Here is a 25,196-nt window from a genome sequence, read left to right as displayed (position 1 = left end):
ACGACCTCAGTGGACGAGGAATCAAAAGTTGATGTAGGTCACTACGACCGAACCACTATAAATTCTAATGTATTCTTTTTTTACTGCTTATTCTCTTTATTGTATTCTACTTTACTTCATATCAAACTATCCAATCCTCTCTTCTCTATCCACTTACAAACTTATATGAGTCAAACAAACGGTTTTTATCGAAATCAATTTTTATCGTACGAAGATTTTCAAATCACGCATCATCATCTCTAATGGTGATTCGTACAGTAGGGCTGCGACGACGCTCTTTAAATCTCCAGGCCTGCTATCTGAAGAAGAGAAGGGGAGAGGAGAATAGGAGGTGACAACCAAGTAAACCTCTAGCCTATGGGTGTTTGGTTCCTTCCTATTTATAGAGGCCCCATATCAACTTAACCCTAATGGATCCCACCTTATTGGGTATTGGATCTCCATCCAACTACCCAAACATCTTAAATTAGTGGATCTCTATCCAATAATCTCTCATTGGCTCTTATTGGATCTCATCCATAGGATCCAATAATTCATGAGTTTATTGGATATCCAATAAGATAAGGGGTCTAACGGATATCTCATATTCGAACGCCTACTATAAGTCTATGACCCTCTAGCCTCAATATCGAGCTAGCCATGAGTCATACCTGTCAGAACTCCTTCTGACTCAGTGAATTATTATCTTCATAATAATTCACTCGACTCATCGATTGTGGATATATTAGGTCACTACGCCGCAGTCCCCAAACGATGCAGGAGAATCCAATCATTTGGACCTATCTATCATCAATTACTATGTATCTATAGTCGTTTATCTATCTAATATCCCAGAGACTGTATACTGAGCATGGTACTGTCAGGCTCATATAGTTTCTACTCGAGTCTCGCTTTAATCGGATTCTCCCGAAGAACTATTTCTCTCTCAATTCGAATGACCCTAGCTAGAGATTTGTCTGAGCAAGAACACATAGGATATTCCTCTCATGACATCGAAAGTGGATGATTCTCTATCGATACTCAATAGCCCTTGTAAGGTTGAATACCACTCCCGATGATCGATTGGGCTAGATTTGGAACCTCTAGACCTATAAGTTTGGTATCAAAGAGTGGAGTACTTATACATGACATTCTTAGCGTCTCAAGTCTAAGGACCAGATACACCACTAGGATGACGAAATCGCTATCTGACAATAAAGCATCATCAACCATCCAATATTCCATGAGCGGATCAATAAGTGAATTCATTCTCCAATGAGCACCTGCATTGTATTCCTAGTATCCCCAAACGAGCAACTATGAGACCAGCTACATCCATCATATGGATGAGTATATAGCACATCAGTTTGTCCGGTTATTTCAATATCACTCTCAAGTATCCTATGATCGGGATTATTTAGGATTTATGTTTAAAGGCGAATCAGTCTCATTATCGTGATCTCATCACGATTCGATTCTCATTGCACGGATTCATGGACATTACAATATATTCACACAACAAACAATATAAAATGATAAAATATCAAATAATAATAATAAATAAAAAGACTGCATATCAAGTCACACGTGTCATCACTTATATGATTTGCTTGTAGGGCACCTATGACTAGCACCTTGCTTGGTCATCATTCATTATATGATTAGTTTAGGTATATATCTAACACATTACTATCTCTATATACTATGCTAGTATTGTTATCTAGACAACAATGTCAGCCAAGTCTGTTAGGTTATCGATTACTATTATGATGGTGTTTATTTCTCCAAGTGATCATGGGCTGAACTCCAACTTACGTAGTTCTATAAGATCGTTGCTTTGATGCTATTTGATTTGTATAGAGTTTGAGTTTGATGATCTATCGACTTGATATCACCTTTCAAATAAAATTTTTGGTAAAGGAACGAATTATTGCAGAAAGACTAAGTATAAAAAAAAACTTCTATTATTTATAAAGTCAAAATGCTTACTACAAGACTTGGAATAATGAAATAAAAATGTGATAAGAAGCTCATCGATATGTAAGAATGCAAGTTATCTTTGGATAATACTTGGGTGCTTTCGACAGATTACAAAACATTGCAAGTTTCGATCTCCTCCTTCTCTCTCGCTGTTGGAACCTCATCCTGAGGTTTAAATAGTAGGCAACTTGAGGATTTTTCATAATAGTTGGATGAACTTTTGATATGGAGCTTTGGCAGTTAGAACTCGAGTTAGAATATTAGAGGGGTTGCACTATGCAGAATTCTTCATTCTCTCTTCGTTAAATGGAGCCCCAACACCATCGGCCCAACCCGGCCCATTAGCGACCCAATCTCTGTCGTTTTGAACTCACTGAGTCGTGGAATAGGCTTCCCCATACTAAGTCCAGTCGGCGTCGGGGCCGACCTAACCCGCTTGAAATAAATCCCTTACCCCCCTTTTCTTCCTCGGTATATCGTCGCTTCGAAATCGATTTCCTTCGCCCGCCTCCTCTTCCTCCTACGCCGCCGCTGCCGCATCCGCCGGAGCGTATTTTCCTCTCGCCGTCGAGAAAGTGGTCGCCATCATTTGGGCGACTTGCTCAAGGTACATGCAATACCTCCTCACAATCCCCGAATTAGGGTTCTTCTTTTGCTGCTCCTCTCTTTAGATTACTTTCGTTCGAAACGCTTTCTTTATACTCTTTTTGGTTCCTGTGTTCATTGTTTGTGGTTTCTTGCTCCATTGACTGGTCACCATAGATGTAGTTAAAGAATCTTTGCAGATGCGTCCAATTTCTTGGTCTTGATTGGTGGCCGTAAACAATTATAGTGCCGATCGATCGTGTCCCTTGCTCAAATCGGTTACGTGATGCAGCTCCTAGTTGTGGCTGTTGCATTTTAGGATTTAAAGAGAAAGAAATGGTGTGTTTGGGTTTATACTGTTCAAGTTCTTTTTTTTACACCTCCTTTTAGTTATATTATATAATATGAAAGGTTATCAACTTTACATAGGGGAGGCCAAAGTGATGTAAGCTGTCAGTTGTTTATGATGTTTATGTTAGCGGGAAAAATATGCAAATGTGAGCACGCGAAGTATATACATGTACTGGTTGGATCTCAAAAATGTTTTGATGCTACAAAAAGTATGCATATGAACTCCTCTGTCAAATATGTCTATGTGATTTCTGCTACCTTATTTAAAACACTTAACATCTTTCACTTGTCAACAAACTTTTAAAACAATCCAGAAAATTCTCGAGGTTGATTTTGACCCATGAATCGAATTATAGTATGGTATTATGAGTTTCAGTGTTCTATGCCTGATTAATGGCTGAACATTAAGCCTGAAATTCTGCATAAGAAGATGCACCATCTTGAGATGGGAGGTGTAAGAACTATTGGTTTCCCTTCTGACTTCTGATTAAAAGGCAACAGTTACATTTCAGTCACCATGGCTTTTGTTTGGTGGTTTGAGAATCCTAGAATGCTTATAACTAGGACATACATACAATGAAAAAAGGACGTCAGAAAGTCATGGGTTATTAATTTACAAGGATGTGAGGCCTTAGTGCTGCATTCTGCTGCTAGAGACCTACCATGTCCACTAAGGTATGCAGTTTAGAACTGACATTGGAGCAACAAGATATAGCAACATACTCTGGGTTGATGACTTTCCATAATAATTAAGGGAACACAAGGATATCACATCTCATGATTTAAGTGATTTTACTGTAAGGATCACTGGATCATATTAATTCATTTGGCCTTCCTTACCTAAGGAGGCCTAGCAGAACAGGTTGACCCATATCTTATGATCATTAAAAGAACAAAATCAAATCAGATCCCACCATTATAGTGGTTTCATTTTAAAAATAGGTGGATTTGATGTTTAAATACCTTGATTTGGAAGTGTCATATGCATCATGCAAGATCAAATGGATCTTTTGATGGATTTCATATACAAATGTTTTCAGTATGTTGCAAGGTTTTGAATGCTGTACCATATCGGTATATCGAGCTTTGCTCGGTATGGTATGGTACCGGGTACTAAGCAGTACGCCAGGGCATACCGAGCAGTATGCCTAAAAAAGGCATAAAACTCTCCGAAAATACCTGAAAAATAGAAAAAAATTAGGATAGAGTTTTTAAGTTAGAAATAAATATACATTTAGTATACTCTTAGCAAAACTAATGTAAATTAGGTAAGAATAGTGTCACATATCTTTTTCAAGCTTTGAATAGTAGCCTTGTGTAAGATTTACAATTTTGGTCCATTCAGCATCGTCCTTCTACTAATATTGAATTATCTACAGAAAAATTATTTGAATTGTTAGATTATTTTGTATATAACTTAAAACTTTAAATTCAAATGAATTAAGAAATTAAATATGTAGATATATTTGATTCTACCACCAAAACGAACGATGAGCTTCTACGGGTGGTGGATCGGGGTCCTCGATCCTATGTATCTGCATATTAATATGATATGTTTGTCGAACTCAATCCTAAAATTGATCCTACGACATAGTGTATTGATATATCGTATGCCATTGGTGTATCAATGTGGTGATAGTCGTAGGTATATTGGTGAATGTCAGAACTTTCACCTTCACTACTGAATTGCTGCTTCATATCATACTGTTGCTCGGAGAAGTATTGGCCAATTATCACCGCATTTCTGTTGGTTGTAAGATTCTCTATAATACGATGGCTATGAATACGATGAGCTTCGTTCCGTGTCTACATCATGTAGGCTCAGTCGCATCTGCTCAAAATCATCAACTAGCTTTTCCTTCCCATTTCGTGCATAAACGTGATCCCTTGTTGAGTTCCATGATCTGAATAATGGATGACGTGTGTAAAATATTATTCCTCGATCCATGCATGACTCTCAAATTGTGTAGACGAGACCAACGACTCCTCGGCGTCACTACCATCATCAGTGATTTAAAAAGGCACTTGGGCGCTCGCCTAGGCGCTTACCGATATCAGCGTGACTTCCCCAACCCCTGCTCGCTGTTCACGCTATTGTCGCCGTTGCTCGCTGTCGCCGCTGCCGCTCCCATTGTCGTCACTCGCCGCTCCCGATGTCGTTGCCGCTGCTACCGCTTGCTGCTTCCGCTCCCACTCCCGCTGCCATTGTCTTCGCTCACCGCTATCGTTGCCACTGTCTCCGCTCGTTGCTTTCGCTCCCACTCCCGCTGCTCGCTGCTGTCGGTGCCACTGTCCAAGGTTCGCAATACCGTACCGTATCGGTATTTCGACCTGGGCTCGGTACCGGTACGGTACAATATACCGAGCGGTACACTAAGGTGTGCCGAGCACTGTAGCAGTGCTACAGTGCACTGCTACAGGCGGTCCACGTACCGACAACCGGTCGGACCGGTACGTACCGCTCGTACTGGGCAGTACAGTTTGGTCCTGCAGACCCTGCCACTGTCGCCGCTTGCAACTCCCGCTGTCGCTGCTGCTGTTGTCGTTGCCGTTGCAGCTGTCGTCGCTCACAGATGCCGCTCTCGCTCTTCTCAGTCAAGACCCTCGGTCTTCTGACTCTTCCTTTACACTCTTCTCCTCTTTCGATAGTATATTGTTAACTGTATACTAGTAATAGTATTTGTATTTATTATATTAATTTAATAGTATATTTTTATTTAAAAATTTAAATAGTTATATTTATTAATTATATTATATATTTTTATATTTTAGCGTCTTACTTCGCTCAAGTAAGCACCTAGCGCCTCGGGCGTTTTTGGACCTTGGCGCCTTTTAGCGTCTAGCGCTTTTTAAATCATTGACCATCATTGGTCGAGGCATTGATGCCCACGTTGCTGCCATGCCTTTGGATCGAGGGAGTTGCGGAATGCGATTGTGAAGGTGTCTTATCGTCCGACTCGATTCTTTCCAACTGTGCAGCTGACGCTACTGCTTTCCCCTTTGCGTTTGCCTTTGCCATTGTACATTGGGCGAACAACTATGGCGGTTGGGTGTCTCTTGTTCCTAGAGTAGTTTGACTCGATCTTGTGTGGCTCCTTCCGTCACGTTCTCACCGAGGGGGATTTTCCTCCTGGTGGGGTTGTGCTTCCTCTTCTTTTATTGCCTCGGTGATAAAACGCGAAGGACGTTGGGGATCTCTCGCCTCATCAAGTAGAGGATCCTCTTGGTTCTTCGTCGCTTCAACCCACTCTAACATCGACTCTGAAATCTTAATCTTTGCTGTAGAATTGGAGGTCGATAGGATCAATCTTTGGTTCCTTTAGCTCCTTGTCCAGCTCGACACATCGCAACCTTAGCCGCATGTTATAGTGGACATATACCAGTTTCTCCAATCATCTTTATGATAGTCTGTTGCGGATCTTCGTGTGAATCAATGCAAACGTTGACCAATTACGTTCGTAACCACTAGATGTCGTCGTCTGTGAAAGTACACGAACGACAACCTTCTTTAAATTTGGTGCATCCCCTCCAAATTGTATCTACCACTCAACTGCAAAAAGATATAAATAAGATTTTATTAGCATTTAGCATAACAAATAATTAATATCGAATATAGTTGATAACCAATATGTGTAACTTTTCTTCACCAGGATCCATAGTGTAACGACACGATACAACTACAACATTGGAGAATAAACCAATTATATCTCGGAATAATCAGCCCTCCATTATAGCATTGGTTGCATCAACAGTGTTTGACAAGAGTCGATTTATATCATTTCTTAGTATTGTTAGTAAATCGTTTTGCATTCCAAGAGTATATCGATATTGAATTGTCGAGTTTAGATAATACGCTACACGACATAATTTTGTTAGTAGGAATTTTTATATAATAAAAAATTATGAATTAAATTACATTGAATATGAATTTATTTACATTATGGATATCTTGATCCATATGAACTTCAGTCTGACGATCAATGATTCGTATGTATTGGTTAGCCTTAAAATCATTTTTGAATGCTTTTCTGACCTTCTCTCTTGTTGTAATCAACATATGTTAAGATAAGGCACCTGTGGATACTTGTCCATATCGACCTTATGGAGGACAACATAAAGTTGTTTCACACATTTTATGGAAAAAATGGTCTTTTCCATCGCTCAATCTTGAACAGTGATTTAAAAAGGCGTTCGAGCGAGGCGAGGCGAGGCGAGGCTCGAGCGCCTCGCTAAACTTCTAGGCCGCGCGCTTCAAAGAGGCTCCGCCTGGGCACTCGCCCGAGCCCAAGCGCTGGGCGCTTCGGGCGAGCGCCTGGGTTAAACCAGGCGATCGAACCAGGATTTTAGGTCTGGTTCGGTCTCCGATGGTTAGTTGGTTCAATCAAACCAACTAAAACCGATATCAGTTGTTGTTGCCCAACCCTAACCCTGCTCGTTGCCGCTCCCGCGCCCGCTGCTCGCCGCTCCTGCTCCCGCTCCCGTTGCTCGCCGCCGTTGCTGCTGCTGTCGCGCTGCCGCTGCCTCCTTACTCTCCCGCTGCCGCTGCCGCTGCCTCCTTACACTGCTGCTGTCGTTGCCTCCTTACACTCCCGCTGCCGCTGCCTCCTTACACTCCCGCTGTCGTTGCCTCCTTACTCTCTCTTGTTGTAATCAACATATGTCTAATATAAGACATTTGGGAACGCTTATCTATATCGATCTTATGGAGGACAATATAAAATGGTTTCACTTCTGTTCACGGTATCGTAAAATCTAGAAGAATGAATAGTCTTTTCCACCATTTTCCATTGTTGAATCTCGAATACTTTGAATCGAACCATTCTTGTGAGGTGACCATTGCCTTGAGGCCTTGTCTCTTTTGTTGTATTGACTTTAAGGCAATGAAATTTGTAGCAAATCGAGTGACTTCAGGTCGAAATATCTCACCACTTGTATATTTTTGCATCAAAGAGTAGACCAAATAATGAATATATATACTTTATAATCAACTGTGCCTGAGCTACACACTTGTTGATTGATGGTAGGTCGCCAGTATTCTTCAGCATTAGATTCATGCAATGAGTTATACTTGGAGTTCAAAATAATGTTTTTCTTTTTTCTATCAATTATAAATCAATCTTCTTGAAATTGGCTCTATTGTCAGTAACTATCTAGACAATGTACTATGGTCCGATCTCCTTTATTATGGTGTCCATTGGATTTTTAGTATAGTTTGCATCTTGAATCTTGTTGGAAGCATTAACTGACTTATGAAAAATCACTCATATGTTACAATACACAAAAAAATCGATGATACTCATTCTTGTTTGCCCTGTCCAATTGTTATATATCAGTGTCATCCCATATTCATCCTAGTGCCTCTTGAAGGATTTGATCAAATCCTTCAGTTCTGCCACCTCCTCATCTAAATACACTTTGTGGATCCCCTTCACTATTGATGGTTGGATCCTTGTGTCAGCCTTTTGAATAGAGAAGATCATGCTCTGATAATATGGACCTTGGGTTTATGTTTATTGGAATCGTGTGGAAGTTGAACCATTTTGCAATTGTCTTCCTAATATCATTTTTTTTTCTTTTGTATATACATTATCAATCTATATCTGCTTCGATATTTACGGAGGATAGCTTTGTGGATTAATATCAAAAATATTTAGTGTTTCCTACTAAGTCCTCTTATAATATCACAAGTTCCACCCTACCTCATATTGCCAATCCTCCTCAATTGAGGAGGGGCAATTGGCTTCATTATGCTAGCCAACCTCTAGATTCTTTATGACCATAGATTCGTTGCCACCGCTATGCTCCCATTGTGAGTCAGGTCGTCGATGCCTTATTGCTTCCTTGTACATGTATTAATGCTCAAATGATGCACGAATATCAACTCTAAGATCCGAGTCGATATTATCACTGCAACCCTTATATTCATCATAAATCAATTCCTACGTAGCTCTATAGTTTTCTTCCTTAACTCTTGTCTTCTTTTTCATTGTACCTTCCTTGCTTGTTATAACTTATCTTAAAATGATTTACGGACCTCCATTAGAATCTTTTTGCATTTTGCAATATCGGGATATTAGCCGGCCAAATGCATCTTCACCCAAGTGATTTCTCCACTCTTGTCAATATAGTTACAATAAATGCATTGCTAATTGTTACGGTAAGTAACTTTTTTAGCCGTGGCCTCGAGGCCGTCGCGGCTTGGTTCGGGTCCGGAAGGCTGTGATCTCCGTGGGGGCGCTCCTCGAGCCCACTGCATCTCCGAAGGCGGTGATCTCCGAAGGCTTCTTGCCTGCACAAAGGTCGGGTTGGGGTGCTCGACCCGACCCCTCCGACGATCAAGTGAGAGAAAGATGTGGAGGGGGTTTAGGAGGAGGAAAAACCTCCGTGTGTTGAGTGTGTGATCCCCCCTTTTGCTTAGGACTCAGGGGTATTTATAGAGGAGGTTTGATGTTACCTGACGCAGCTGTCTGCAGGGCAGGACTGTACCTTTGGTGGCGTCTGACATTACCACTGGGGTTGCGTGGGAGGCCGAGCTGCTGCAGGGTATGGAGAGCCTCGGGTAGTGTGTCGCTTGGGGGATGCTGTCATGGCGTGTCACATCGCCATTTTTGCCCCTATCATATGCCCCCCCCGAAAGGAGCTATGCGTCGGTTCTTGCATGCAGGGGGTCCGATGCATGGCTTCTTACTTCAGGTGGGCTGGTCATGCAGATCCGAGGCGTATGACGTAGGCGGGCTAGCCGCGCGGACGTGTCTCGTGCAACATGGGGCCGAGGCGCGCAACTCAGTCAGGAAGCCGAGCAGGGTTGGACTCGGGGCCGATGAAGCCGATGAGGGCCGAGGAGCACAGCGTAGGCGGGGTGACCGCGCAGGTGTGATCTCGGGAGGCGTGGAGCCGAGGGCCGAGGAGCACAACGCAGGCGGGTTGACCGCGCAGGTGTGGTCTCCGGAGGCGTGGAGCCGAGGGCCGAGGAGCACAACGCAGGCGGGTTGACCGCGCAGGTGTGGTCTCGGGAGGCGTAGAGCCGAGGGCCGAGGAGCACAACGCAGGCGGGGTGACCGTGCAGGTGTGGTCTCGGGAGGCGTAGAGCCGAGGGCCGAGGAGCACAACGCAGGCGGGGTGACCGCGCAGGTGTGGTCTCGGGATGGCGTAGAGCCGAGGGCCGAGGAGCACAACGCAGGCGGGGTGACCGCGCAGGTGTGTCCCGGGTGGCGTAAAGCCGAGGGTCGAGGAGCACAACGCAGGCGGGTTGGCCGCGCAGGTGTGGTCTCGGGTGGCGTAAAGCCGAGGGCCGAGGAGCACGACGCAGGCGGACTGGCCGCGCAGGTGTGTCCCGGGATGGCGTAGAGCCGAGGGCCGAGGAGCACAACGCAGGCGGGTTGGCCGCGCAGGTGTGGTCCCGGGTGGTACGGAGCCAAAGGGGGTGTCCTCGAGCATTAAGCGACCGAGGAGGCCTCGGGCATTATGCGACCGAGGTGGCGGCCTCGGCAAGCATGGAGCCGAGGCACTCGGCGCAGGCAGGCTGCGGCCGAGGGATGTAACCCAGGTGGGCAAGGTAGTGGATATGGCCGAGGAGTTCGGCGCGGGCAGGCTAGCCGTACAGGCGTGTCTCGGGGTTTATGGAACCGAGGGGCACGACGCAGGCGTACTGGAGGCGCTGGTCTGTCTCGGGAACATGGAGCCAAGGAGCACGACGCAGGCGGTCTGGTCGCGCAGGTGTGTCTCGGGGATGATGGAAGCGAGGAGCACGACGCAGGCGGGCAGGCCGCGTAGGTGTGGTCTCGGTCATCATGCTGCCGAGGAGCACGACGCAGGCGAGCAGACTGCGCAGGCGTGGTCGCGAGGGCCATGCGGCCGAGTAGCACGATTAGGCGGGCAGGACGCGAGGACGTGGCCTCGGGCACCACGCGGCCGAGGAATACGACAGGTAGTTGGGCCGCGCCGAGGTGGGTCTCGGCATTGATTGGCCGAGGTGCTCGGTGCAGGCAGGCTGCGACCGAGGGACACCGCTCAGGCGGGCAGGCCGCGCTGAGGTGGGATTTCGGCAGAAAGTTGCTGAGGTGCTCGGTGCAGGCAGGCTGCGACCGAGGTACACCGCTCAGGCAGGCAGGCCGCGCTGAGGTGGGATTTCGGCAGAGAGTTGCCGAGGTGCTCGGTGCAGGCAGGCTGCAACCGAGGTACACCGCTCAGGCGGGCAGGCCGCGCTGAGGTGGGATTTCGGCAGAGAGTTGCCGAGGTGCTCGGTGCAGGCAGGCTGCGACCGAGGTGGTGGGCTTGGCAAGCATGGAGCTGAGGGGTTCGGCGCAGGCAAGCCGCGGCCGAGGGGCGTGAAACAGGTGGATAGGGCCGTGGAGTTCGGTGCGGGCAGGCTTGCCGCGCAGACGTGTCTCGAGGTTTATGGAGACGAGGGGCACGACGCGGGCGTACTGGCGGCACTGGTCTGTCTCGGGAACATGGAGCCAAGGAGCACGACGCAGGCGGGGTGACCACGCAGGCGTGGTCGCGAGGGTCATGCGACCGAGTAGCACGATCAGGCGGGCAGGACGCGAGGACGCGGCCTCGGGCACCACGCGGCCGAGGAACACGACAGGCAGTCGGGCCGCGCCGAGGTGCTCGGTGCAGGCAGGCTGCGACCGAGGGACACCGCTCAGGCGGGCAGGCCGCGCTGAGGTGGGATTTCGGCAGAGAGTTGCCGAGGTGCTCGGTGCAGGCAGGCTGCGACCGAGGTACACCGCTCAGGCGGGCAGGCCGCGCTGAGGTGGGATTTCGGCAGAGAGTTGCCGAGGTGCTCGGTGCAGGCAGGCTGCGACCGAGGTGGTGGGCTCGGCAAGCATGGAGCCGAGGCGTTCGGCGTAGGCAGGCTGCGACCGAGGGGCGAGACCCTGGTGGGTAAGCCGCCCTGAGATGGACTCAGCAATGAACATGGCCAAGGAGCTCGGTGTAGGCAGGCTGCGGGTGCTGCTCAGGCGGGCAGACCGGGTTGAGGTAGGCTCGACGAAGGCAAGCTGCGACCGAGGGGGGAGACCCTGGTCGGTAAGCCGCCCTGAGACAGACTCGGCAGTGAATATGGCTGAGTAGCTCGGCGCAGGCAGGCTAGCCGCGCATGCGTGTCTCGGGGGGTATGGATCCGAGGGACACGACGCAGGCGGCTGGCGGCGCAGGTGTGGTCTCGGGCATTACGCGACCGAGGAGCACGATGCAGGCGGGCAGACCACGCAGGCGTGGTCGCAAGGGCCATGCGACTGAGTAGCACGGCGCAGGCGGGCAGGACGCGAGGACGTGGACTCGGGCACCATGCGGCCGAGGTACACGATAGAGGCGGACAGGCCGCGCCGAGGTAGATCTCGGCAGTGATTGGCCGAGGTGCTCGGTGTAGGCGGACTGGCCGTGCTTGGGGCCGAGGCGCCGAGGCAGCGTGCGAGCTGTGCATGAGGCCGATGGGCCGAAGCAGCGTGTTTGCTGCACACGGGGCCGAGGGGCCGAGGCAGCGTGCTGCTTGCTGCGCATGAGGCCGAGGGGCCGAGGCAGCGTGCAGCGTGTTAGTTGCGCATGAGGCCGAGGAGCCGAGGCAGCGTGCAGCGTGTTGGCTGCGCATGAGGCCGAGGAGCTGAGGCAGCGTGCAGCGTGTTGGCTGCGCATGAGGCCAAGGGGCCGAGGCAGCGTGCAGCGTGTTGGCTGCGTATGAGGCCGAGGAGCCGAGGCAAAGGGCTGCTTGCTGCGCATGAGGCCGAGTGGCCGAGGCAGCGTGCAGCGTGTTAGCTGCGCATGAGGCCGAGGAGCCGAGGCAGCGGGCTGCTTGCTGCGCATGAGGCCGAGGGGCCGAGGCAGCGTGCAGCGTGTTAGCTGCGCATGAGGCCGAGGAGCCGAGGCAGCGTGCTCTGGCCGCGCGCGTGGTGCCGACGCGGGCGGATTGGCCGCGCGCGTGGTCGAGGGGTCGAGACGCGCGGTCTGGCCGCGCGCGTGGGGCCGACGCGGGCGGGTTGTCCGCGCGCGTGGGACCGAGGGGCCGAGGCGCGCGGGTTGGCCGCGCGCGTGGGGCCGAGTGGCTGAGGCGCGTGGGACCGAGGGGACGAGGCGCGCGGGCTCGTTGCGCGCGTGGGGCCGAGTGGCCGAGGCGCTCGGGGCCGAGCCGCGCGCGTGGGACCGAGGGGACGAGGCGCGCGGGCTCGTCGCGCGCGTGGGGCCGAGTGGCCGAGACGCGCTGGCTGGTCGCGCGCGTGGGGCCGAGGAGCCGAGACCGGCCCCAGAAGTCGCTGCTGCTGGTGCAGGTCGGCTGCAGCGGAGCAATCAAGGAGAAAGCTAACGTACCGTCATTTCGGGCCCTCCTTCTAGCGCCATTCTGTTACGGTAACTTTTTTAGCCGTGGCCTCGGGGCCGTCGCGGCTTGGTTCGGGTCCGGAAGGCGGTGATCTCCGTGGGGGCGCTCCTCGAGCCCGCTGCATCTCCGAAGGCGGTGATCTCCGAAGGCTTCCTGCCTGCACAAAGGTCGGGTCGGGGTGCTCGACCCGACCCCTCCGACGATCAAGTGAGAGAAAGATGTGGAGGGGGTTTAGGAGGAGGAAAAACCTCCGTGTGTTGAGTGTGTGATCCCCCCTTTTGCTTAGGACTCAGGGGTATTTATAGAGGAGGTTTGATGTTACCTGACGCAGTTGTCTGCAGGGCAGGACTGTACCTTTGGTGGCGTCTGACATTACCACTGGGGTTGCGTGGGAGGCCGAGCTGCTGCAGGGTATGGAGAGCCTCGGGTAGTGTGTCGCTTGGGGGATGCTGTCATGGCGTGTCACATCGCCATTTTTGCCCCTATCACTAATGATGACAGTTCTCATCTATCTTTCGGACATAATCCCAAACATCATCATGTGCCTATTTTTTTTGTTGCATGTCCCTACTAAAATTGAATCAAATAAGCAAGCTGCGATTATACCTAATTTGAATTACTTTGTCACTATTAATATGTCAATCAATATATTTGGCATTAAATATGTAGAATTAACTCAATATCATTAAATTTATCATTAAATACACTACCTACAGCAATAAAAAAAACTTAATTAAGCCATAATTAGTTTTATTTTATCACTATAAATATGTTAAACATCCTATGAAGCATTAAATATGTAAACTTGATCCAATATAGGTCAAATTACAATGAAATCATCATTAAATATATTAATCACACCATTAACATAGTTAATTACTCCCTAATTTTTCCTCTTTCATCATTATAAACATATCAAACACTTTGAAAGGCATTAAAAATATTTAATTGACCCAATAGGGGTTAAATTTTGATATCATATTAATTAAATATACTATTCACAGCATCAACATAGTTAATTAATCCTAATTAGTTCCCTTTCGCTACTATAAACATGTTAAACACCCTAATAAGTATTAAAAACATTGAATTGACCTAATATGGGTCAAATTTCGATTAAATCATAATTGAAACCACTGATCACTGCATTAAATAACTTAATTAAAATCTAATTAAACTTATTATACCATCACAAACATGTAAATCACCTTAATATGTTTGAAATACAAAAGTAAATCACCTTAATATGTTTGAAATACAAAAGTTTGACCTAATAAGTGTCTAATTTTAAAAAAATAAACATTAAATACACTAATCACAATATTAAAAATCTTAATTAGCATTATTCTACCATCAAAAACATGTCAAATAACATATTAGACATTAATCACATAGAATAAGCTTAATCATCTCATAAATTAATAAAAATCTAGAAGGATAATATATACCTCTTGAGTAGATTATTTTTCCTTTTAATCCGCCCAAATTAATCTCTCAAATTTGATCCAATCTATAAATTACAGCTTTGTTGAGTTTAAGAGAGGGAAAATGTGAGAGTTGTGAATAAGAAAGCGTTTAAGAGAACGAAACTGTCAAATTGACTATTTGAAATAGGGCAATCTCAGTCCTTGATCGGTAATGATTGAAATCCAACCATTACTGATTAGTGCAGGTCGGTAACAATCGGATTTTGACTGTTACCAATCAGTATAGACCCTGTATTGCCCGATACGAGATCATATAATGTGTACCACCCGGTATGGGCATTGTACCATGGTATATCGATCCTAATCTGAACCCTTAGTTTTTTTTTAATTATTTGGGGATAATTCTTGTGCATGGCAACCAAAATTATTTTCATTTTTTTACTTTTTTTTTCACCCGTTTCTTGTGAATCTAGCATATGTTTCTTGAAGTATAAAAGAATATAGAAAGTATGTTCATTGGTTCTTGACAAAATCTATTAGTGACATATTGTTGCTTAACTTGTTTTTTAATGAAAAGCTAATAATAGTTTATTTGCATAATTCATTTTATTTTTGCTTCTAGAGCAGTGGTCCTAACTTGTGTTTGCTAATGTAATGGTGGGTGGTTTTTAAACAATGTAAGAAATTGCTTATGAAGAAACAACTTTAGTTAGAAAGAGTTTGTGACAACTGTTAAAGTTATGAAAAAGCTACAAAGTAGTCTAACAGGACAATATATTGAGCCGATTTGACATCAGGACATTTGTTTGCTTGCACAAGCTGCCACAGATTTTAGGATATGTACTCATTGATGTATTTTGGTTGTTCGTATCAGATGAGTATGCTTGATCTGATGGGTTACATTCTTGAAAAATCTTGAAGCATGTTGCCATGTTGTACTTTATTAAATAGTAATATTTTTAAGCATTCTGTTTTTTATATTCTTCTACCATTTGTAATTTCATTACAGTTGATGATGGCTTGGAATTGAGTTTGGAAGTACTATTATACATATGTATATATATATGTGTGTGTGTGTGTGTGTGTGTGTGCATATTTATATATGCATATATATTCTCCTCATCTCCTATGGAGAGAAAAATCAACAGGGAGCTGCTGCCTTTGAGATTGCTCAATTATCTAGTAACAAACTAATGATATCTACCTTTAAATGGGTTGAAGTTTTGTGGTCTTAGTGGATATTGCATGGCCTAACTGAGTTTTCTGTAGCTGATTAGTTCTTGAGCATGATGGAGCATGGTCTAGTTCTTTCATTTCCATAACTACTCAGATATTTTTGGAGAAGCCTCTAGAATGTTTATTCCTGTCTCTTGAAACAAATGTGGATAATCACATATGGTTTTTTCTTTTAGATCTCAAACTATTAAGTTTGATTCTTGTCATCTCATGACTAACAAATTGGAGAGGTGTTTATTGGCTCAAGTTTGTATGGTCCTTCCATCAGAAGTTCTTCGCATAGTATTATCACACTTACCTTGCAGTTCCTGTCAGGTGAAACAATTTAGCATTTTGCCCGACATCAGAGTTCAAAATGTTTGCTGCACCTGGTGACAATGCCTTGGTAATATCAGGTCCAAGGCCAGGAACAGAATGGGCTACTGTTCCACACAGCTCACTTCAAGTTCAAGCCCCTGGCCCTGGTGGAAAACAACGCACCTCTAGCCTGGAGTCACCAATAATGCTGCTTACAGGTCACCAGAGTGCGATATATACCATGAAGTTCAACCCAGCAGGAACTGTAATAGCATCCGGCTCCCATGACAAAGATATATTCTTGTGGTATGTTCATGGAGAGTGCAAAAATTTTATGGTCTTGAGAGGGCATAAAAATGCTGTTCTGGACCTCCAATGGACCACAGATGGGACCCAGATAATTTCAGCCAGCCCTGACAAGACTCTAAGAGCATGGGATGTGGAAAGTGGGAAACAGGTTAAGAAAATGGCTGAGCATTCATCATTTGTGAACTCATGCTGCCCTTCACGAAGGGGTCCACCTCTCGTTGTGAGTGGCTCTGATGATGGAACGGCAAAACTTTGGGACTTGCGTCAAAGAGGTGCAATCCAGACATTCCCAGACAAGTATCAGATCACTGCTGTAAGCTTCTCTGATGCTGCAGATAAGATATTTACTGGAGGATTGGATAACGATGTGAAAGTGTGGGATCTCCGCAGAAATGAGGTAACTATGACACTCCAAGGCCATAGTGACATGATAACAGGTATGCAGCTAAGTCCTGATGGGTCATACCTGTTGACTAATGGCATGGATTGCACACTTCGGGTCTGGGATATGCGCCCATATGCTCCTCAGAACAGGTGCATTAAGATTTTTACAGGGCACCAGCATAACTTTGAGAAGAACTTGATGAAGTGTGGCTGGTCTCCAGATGGGAGCAAGGTCACTGCTGGGAGTGCAGACCGAATGGTGTATATCTGGGACACAACAACCCGCCGGATTTTGTACAAGCTCCCTGGGCACAATGGCTCTGTAAATGAGACCATGTTCCATCCAACTGAGCCGATCATAGGTTCTTGCGGTAGCGACAAGCAGATTTATCTAGGGGAGATCTGAAGCACTTAGGTCTCCACTTGTACTAGTTAGGTTACTGCTTACATTGGCTGCTAACACTGCCATTTTGCGGCTAGCTTGTCATTTGTGGTTATTGCCTTAATCTCTTGGGTTTGTACTTGTTGTGTTGCTATGTTATTGGTGTTGATTCTCGGATCTCAAGTTCTTTGGACTGCTAATGCCAGCGGTAGCAAAGTCCATGACTTGTTTGGAGAACGTGTACGCTTTTCTTTCTGTTCTTTTCTCTCTAGTCTGATATTAAAGGCAATTTAGCATGAATAAGTAGTCCAATTACTTGTTGCTGCTTGATTTTTGGATGACTTATTTTGCTGCTTTACTGGTGCTGGGGGAATGATTTGTTTCTGCTAAAACATTTTTCTTGCCTCATCAATTGTCACACGTGTCAAAAACGCATAAGGTGTGATATGCTTTTCAGAGCCTAAAAGAAACTAATTAAATTTCTATTCATATCAAATTTTAGATGTATCAGAAAGTGATAATAAAGAAAATAAACCCTGATCTAACTGGACTTGGAATAAAATGGTCTGAAATCCGTCTAAACTGATCTAACTGGCCCTTAATAGGTGCAATTTGGATCAAACTATTGAATTGGACAGAACGACCCCGTAATCGTCATAAGCCGGCCTGAACAGGTTAATTTAGCCCGGTTTCGCCAATTTGAAGGCTACTATAAGGGCCCGGCGCTAGGGCACTTGGGCTGTAGCCCGAGCCTCAAGCCAGGTGGATTGGGCTCTAAGAGGGACTCAGGCTGGGTCAAACCGGCAGTAGTAAGGGGCTCGGGCGTGGCCTCCACACTCGCTCGCAAAAAAGGGGCTTGAATGGGCCTCATTTGGGCGGTAAAAGGTTGATACAAATTAAGCCTCTGCGCTGACAACGGGCCGGGCCAAATAATGAGCCTAAATAACATCAGGATCTGGGCTACGCCGGTCCGCGCTGCGCCGTGCGATTGACATGCACCAGACCGAGTCGGCCGGGCCGGACTGCGCCAAGTCATGGCTGATGGACCCAGGCCATACTGCACAGGGGCAAGCTGCAGGACGGCCCGCCGTGCCGCCACCGTTACTATGTCAGCCGGTGGGCTTTTGGGCCACAAGCGCTACTGGGCCCGAATGCAACAGGCCGGAAGGCGCCACACCAAGCCATGGCTGATGGACCCGAGACATGCTGCGACGGCTAGCCGCGAGACGTCCCGCTAAGCTGCAAACTAGCCAGCGCCAGCCGGTTGGCTATGGCCGCGTGACTACTTAAAGATCACTCTCGGCCACCATACCGCAGCAGATTGCGGAAGGTCCGAACACGCTCGGTGACCTTACCTCATTGTTCTGGCAGATGAAGTGCCTCCGAAAAAAAATTTTCGGGTCCAAATTAGGCCTCAAAATTAAGAGGTGAGAGATCTTAATATTACCTCGGTCCCCATACTCCAGCGTATTTGAGAAGGTCTAGACACGCCCCCTAGGCTTACCTCATTGCTCTGGCAGATGAAGTGCCTCAGAAAAACTTGTTTTGGTCCAAATCGGGCCCCAAAATTAAGAGGTGACACTTCTTAATATCACCTGTGGTTGCCATACTCCAGCCGCCAACCCTTATGCTTTTCTTACCGACCGTATTCACAATCTGTCGCCTTCGTACCACTGGCGGTCACCGGACTCAAGTTTTGTTACCAGCTGACGAGAAGTGGAAGACGAAGAGGCGAGGGACGAAGGGATGGTTGCCTCCACCTACGACCGGCAATGGGCCTTCCCTGATGTCTCTCCTCAATACCACCACCACGACAATGGCGGTAGTTACGATGAAAGCCCGCCAAAGATGCGGAACAAAGTGGTGTTCGAGTTCCACGCCGCATTCAACTTTTAGCGACAGATTCTCCCCGGCGGCGCTGGTGGCGAGAGCGCATAGCAAAGAGGTAAGTTTGCTTATTCTTCTTTCTTTAATCTCTGTTGCTTCTTTTGATGTTTTAGTGGTCTCTGTTGGGGCAGTGGTTGATGCTCGTGAATTGTTTGTGTCGAGCTCACCGAGATCCTTTTATGAAACATCCCTCTCAATGAAATCATAATCATAATCTTACGTTTAGTTCTTTCTCTTGGCGGATAGTTGTTTGGGTGATACATGTATGCTATCTGTTCAATGAAACGTAATCAGCTTACCATGTGTGCGGAGGAGGTAAATGTCCTTGCTTTCACAGACCATGACACCATTTCGGCTATAGCAGAGGCCATGGAGAGCTGCTATAGCATATTATTGGAATCAGGATCCTTCCAGGTGTCTGAGTTAAGCACACTGTGTATTCCTAGGTAATACTTTGCTACTTCTTGATGGCGAGCCTTGGTACAACAATAAAGTTGCTCCTTTATAACTTGTGTGACAAAGGTTTGAGGCAGGGAAATGGCCTCTGCAAGCAATTGTAGGTGTAAAGCTGGGTACATTGAGCGTCCTCAAGGCCAATATTAGTGGGAGCTGAGTTCATTGTGTTCACCCTTTCATATTCTTCTACTTCTTATGCATAAATATTTTTTGGAAATGCATATGTTCTTATCTTCCATTTTTAGTGGCTTATATGATACTTGTTTTATCCTCTTTGGAATCAATCCTTGGGCTTTGGTTAATTGCAATATTTACCATGGGAAGGAAGGGAAGAGTCTGAGACCGAAGAACCAGTTTGTATTCTTGCATATTATTGTAGCTCTGAACCTTCATTTGGTGAACTTGCTGGCCAGTATAAGAGATGGCTGGTAACCTTTATGCTGAATAGATGTTATTGAAGTTTAGATGCTTCTTAAGTAGGAATATATTACTAGGATAGCCGGAACTGTGGCTCCAGAAGGGTTCATGTGGCTCAGGCTTTGGTTGAATCTGGTGATCTGGATAACTTGAAGCAAGCTATTAGCAGATAATTATGTGATGGTGGGCCTGCCCATGCCAAGGATGCTACCTCTTGCCCAATACCTTATTTATTCATGTTGGTCTTGTTGCACTGAAATGCTCATCTAGCCATCACATTGCCCAATATCTTGTAAGTTCAATTTTAACTTACAATTTAATTATTTCGCTTGTGTAGGCTTTTGCTGATTGTAAAACTGGTTCATTTAGCTTCTGTTCAAGCACGTCTCTAGAAATGTTCCACCTAATGCAGTGTCATGTCTAAGTTAGAAAGTACAAAGGCCAGAGAAGTGCACAAAAGAAGAATTGATTTAGAGACATGCATCATCTGAGCTTACTTCCTGCAGAGCCTAAGAATAGATGCCAAGAAAATGTTGTCCAATAAGCTTGTTCTTCTGATTGGATTAACGCTTTCGAGTATGAAGAAGCTCGATGTCATTTTGAATTCTCATTTCATAGCAGATGTTAGTGCTGAATTTGTGATATCTGGCCATCCACTGCACCCTTCATTGAAAGAGTAGGCAGTTGAAAGACCCACCTCTGAATAAAGCCTGACTGGTTGAGAGCTGGCTGTTTTTCTTCTCCGGAACAAAAATGCTCATTTCTCCTTGTAAGTGTGGTTCAAACTCATGTGTCAGCTCCAAAGCTCCAAAAATTCCAAGGGCATAGTATGTATATTTTTATCCCAAAGGTCAGTTTAGGCTATTGCTTTGAATCAGCATGGATCCAATGGACAAATCTTAGCTACCAATAATCAAGATGGAAGTTGCTGTCTATGCAATATAAGGAATTAGTCAACTGTCCCTTGAAGAACTCCAAGTGATGAGAGTTGATCCGAAGAATGATGTGCATTTGATGGGTATACGGAGCCAGCTAAATTTATACATCTCTATGATGCAATGGCATGATTATTCTAAGGCTTAAGAATAAAGATATTATCTTTGTGGGTTGCCCTCTAGCCTGGACTGAGACATCTCTTTGCATGGTTGACTACCTCTATTGGTCCCTACAGTTTATCAAGAGCCATCAGTGTTGCTTGATGTGATGCAGAAATAGTTTGTTCAGAAACTTCTCATGGTAAGACTAAAAATTGATGGTGTAGACAAAATATGGTGAACTTGGTGCCAGAATTGCCTGTTATTTCTCAAAGAATGCCAGAATGTTTGGCTTTGAAGATACTGGTAGAGCTATTAGAAGTTACTTCAACTTTGTACTGCTGAGCTTCTGATTGTAAAGAAGCCGGCAAATGTTGTGGAATCCCATGTAATGAATTTGTTGTTTCCTCTTGGGATGCATTTATATTCCATCTTTCCCAATTCTATGAGTTTCTAGTGAAACAAATGGCTTCTATTTATTTCACTGGCTTATTACATGTAATGTGAGTCATGTATTCTCTGTGATTGTTTTTTGTGTTCTCTAAGCTATCAAGTTGTTCCCAAAACATGTGTTCTCTAAGCTATGGGTCATGTATTCTCTGTGATTGTTTATTGTGTTCTGTAAGCTATGAAGTTGTTCCCAAAACATGTTGTCAACAGCAACTTTCCTCTGGTTTGCATGCTTCAGTTTTCAAGTATTACAATTGTAAAAGAGAACTTGGCTAAAAGCAAGTGACATACAGAAAATGATCCAAATGAAACCTACAACTACTAGTTTTGGAGTGGAATGCAACAATTGGATTGTGCCCTATCATAGCATGTCACACATAAGATAATCTTGTTTCATCATTTGCCAAGCATAACATTTCTAGTAGGAATAGTTCACAAACTGCCATGGTGTTCAATGAATCATATAATTATGTATCAGATAATCAAAATTGCTCACCTATATATGTGAGCAATTATGAGCTATTCCTTGTAATCAATCACCAATTTAATCAACTCATTGACATCATTCACATATGATCCTTCTGATTTTACATTATATATATAAACCAACTCAAATGCTGCAAATAAAACTCAAGGATAAATGCATATCTCATATGAAGCCTCTGACTTGATCCAACCTTGGTCCTCTACAAGTCACATATCATGCATGTTGGTCCCACATGAGCTGGATCTACCTGACCATTGCGAGGCAGTGACTCAGCTACTACCTGAGAACGATAGCAAACACTCAACAAGATGACTCTTTGTTTGTCTCCCACTCCAGATGATCCACACGGTACTCGGACAGGAAAGAAGCAACATGAGCGAATAGGACAAGCTGACGCTTTGAGAGCTGCGTCAGCTCCAGTTCTTGTCGAGTAAAACGCAGAGGCAACGAGTGAAGTGTACATTAAGGTAATCTGCATTGCTGAAGCTTTTGGCCATGGAGATCACACCAAAAGGTCTTCTCCAAGGTGGATCTTAGAAAGAGAGGAAACTGCAAAGTGCTTTTACTGTACTTGTCTTTCTTTCCTTTTTCTTGGGATGTATAAGAGACAGATTTGACCGTGAAAAGAAATGCAAACATGTGCATGGAGCTGATGTGCTGCCAGCATGATCTTCAAAAGCAAGTTCATATATGATCTGCTGCAGGTTGGATTTGTCCTGGTTTTGGCTTCCAATGGATCTTCTCCTGTGTTTTTTAGCCTTTCACTAGCAAGTTTGAAGGTGAGGGCGGGCCTTTTTCTAGAAGTACTGAGATCAACCAAGATATTCTCTTAAACAAAAAAGCGGAATAATGTAATGGAGCACTTTGCATTCTCAGTTCCTAAAGAAGAAAAAGAACAACAAGTAGGTCCCACGAGAACAACGAAGAACACAGAAAAATAGAACAGGCGATGCACGGAATAAAAGAAGATGACTTCCGATATGCATCATTGCCTTTCTTAAATTAGGTCAGTGGTGAAGGAAGGAACCAATGTCCGTACATGATCTGCATGTGCTGCTGAAATCGAAGGCCACGAAGCATGGTAAGGAGGTCCCACTCAGTTTTGACCAATGACCCGAGCTCATGATGCTTCCCAACCCTGGTTAACCTGCCTACCTCCACCTGCTCCTCCCACTAACTCTGGTTCTTATACTCTTCACCGTGGTTAAGGTAGATGCTGTGTATCGGAAACCTACTGTTACTGAAACTATATAGACTCGGATGTGATCCGAGAAGATCATGGAGCAGTCCTGCGGTGGAGCTACAGTGATACGAACCCATCAAGAGACGAGAAGTATCGACGTGAAATAGTTGATTCTACAGCAAAAGCTCACCTTGCATCAAAAGAAAGAATCTGTGGAAAGAGGCAACAGATGAATCCTGCTTCCATCCTCCTTGTCTCTTCGCATGTCGATGAGTCGTGCAGGCGAGTGAGACAAGAATCAAGAAAGGCAGGTAAGTTTGGCACATATTTCTTAAAGTTGAACCTAACAAAGCAGTTGATGTAAGATACGCTTCTCTTTGTTCTCATGCAGTTGAATTGCTCATCCATCACCTAAAACAAAGAGGCTTGATTAATCGATCGACCTACCCTGCTAGGTCGATACTGACTTGCAGTTGCAGGTATCACTCTTTGTCTTGTTTCTCAGGAGATGCATGCGCATGCTAGTGATCTTGGTGAACAATTGATCGAATAGAGGAATCCATGTAGGTTCCTAGTTTTGTTAAGACTGTAAGTTCATGAAGCACAGTAGGTTTTAAGCTTCTCCTCAGGAAGGTTTCATCCTCTCTCTCTCTCTCTCAGCTGCATTAAATAGATCAAAGAAAAGAAATCAAGACTGGGAATAATATATCCTTTTAGGATAGGAAACTGTGGCAGCTCAGATGGGCAGTCAAAGATACATGCACTGCGATGAGATCTCATCCTCACATCGACGAGAATGCATGCCGCAGGGTTTAGATTAAACAATGACATGAATGAAATAAGTGGTGGTCATTCTCAGTGACAATGATGTATATGTATGTATGTTGTTAGCATATCTGTTTCAAGCCCTTGGAGCCATCTCTCCCGAAAGATCATTATTCTTGGCAGGAAAACCTGTCATTCCTAGCTCAGATTCTTATCATGTTCTTGATTCCACTAGTCATTGAGTGAAGAATTTGAGTTCAACTTTGACCTGCAGATGGAGAAGTGTGTGATCAATTGCATAGGGGAAGACATGCACTCGTTATCACAAGTATATGGAATCAGATGTTGTTTAGGATGACATTTAACATGATTTCATCAACATCTCAAGGAAACATAGCATATCTTAGAAACTAATGCTATGATTCAAGAACAATCGAACAAGTTTTAGCCATCAATTAATTCGATGCCATGTTGAACGAACATGATTGCATTGCTTTTCAATCTTCAGAACGTCTGGCTAAAATGTTTCCACAGCCATCAGCTTCTAAGATTGCATCCACACACGTCAGCTTCACCGAGGATGCCTCCCAAGGCATATAATTCTTCCGTCTCTATTACCAATAATTGACTCACCACCGTCACCACCACTCATTCAATGTTGCGTCTTAAATGAGGTATATTTTTAGTATCGTCCACGTGGATCAGGCAAGCAGACACGATAATACAGACGTGAAACTTCAAGTATAATGTGGCGCATAATATACACATGACAGGCAGTCACTTGTTGCCCCCTCCGGACAAACGACATCATTGTGGTATAGTCGTCCCGTAAAGCTCGGAGTAACGCCATGTAGCACCGATCTGCGTAGGTCGATCGACGCTCGCACAGAAGCTTAAGCCAATCTCTCGAGGAGTCGACCGCAGTTAATTGACTCGTACGACTAACTCATCCTCGCAGGTATAAAAACTAGCCCTCCTTAATCAAGAGGAGGACTTTTCATACATTCAACTCACTCTTATTCTACTCAACGCTAACTTTAGCTTTGGAGGGATCAAGTCGAAAAATCTTCCTCCCGACCTTGACCTATGTGTAGGGGTAAACGACGAAGAAGCAAACAACAAGACTTGTAGCTCAATCTAACCCAACATGCACTTCCGCTTTTCGAATCTCCATATGGGCGACCTTGTACATCCGGGATCGAACCGAACCGTGCTATCTCCTCGACCACGACATAAAGGTTTACCAATACGTCTCTCCTTCAAATCATA

The 25,196-nt window shown here is 45.4% G+C and overlaps 1 protein-coding gene across 2 annotated transcripts; it reads left to right on the top strand.

Moving 5' to 3' along the window:
- Positions 1–2,363: 2,363 nt before the first annotated feature.
- On the top strand, positions 2,364–17,431 carry LOC135616786 (uncharacterized). Of its 2 annotated transcripts, none has more exons than XM_065116388.1 (2): positions 2,364–2,566; positions 16,182–17,431. In XM_065116388.1, the coding sequence occupies exon 2, from the start codon at positions 16,232–16,234 to the stop codon at positions 17,270–17,272; it is 1,041 nt and encodes a 346-aa protein (XP_064972460.1). In that variant the 5' UTR covers positions 2,364–2,566; positions 16,182–16,231; the 3' UTR covers positions 17,273–17,431. The 2 variants fall into 2 exon arrangements, with proteins under 2 accessions (XP_064972460.1, XP_064972455.1); XM_065116383.1 differs by having other exon boundaries at positions 2,365–2,566; positions 16,192–17,431.
- Positions 17,432–25,196: the final 7,765 nt, after the last annotated feature.

Source organism: Musa acuminata, chromosome BXJ1-3 (genome assembly GCF_036884655.1).
Source record: "Musa acuminata AAA Group cultivar baxijiao chromosome BXJ1-3, Cavendish_Baxijiao_AAA, whole genome shotgun sequence".
Classification (NCBI taxonomy): domain Eukaryota; kingdom Viridiplantae; phylum Streptophyta; class Magnoliopsida; order Zingiberales; family Musaceae; genus Musa; species Musa acuminata.
This window is presented reverse-complemented; position numbering and strand designations above follow the sequence as displayed.

Bases quoted from the DNA above. Each gene is read 5' to 3' on its own strand.
- LOC135616786 (XM_065116388.1), top strand. From the start codon at position 16,232: ATGTTTGCTGCACCTGGTGACAATGCCTTGGTAATATCAGGTCCAAGG.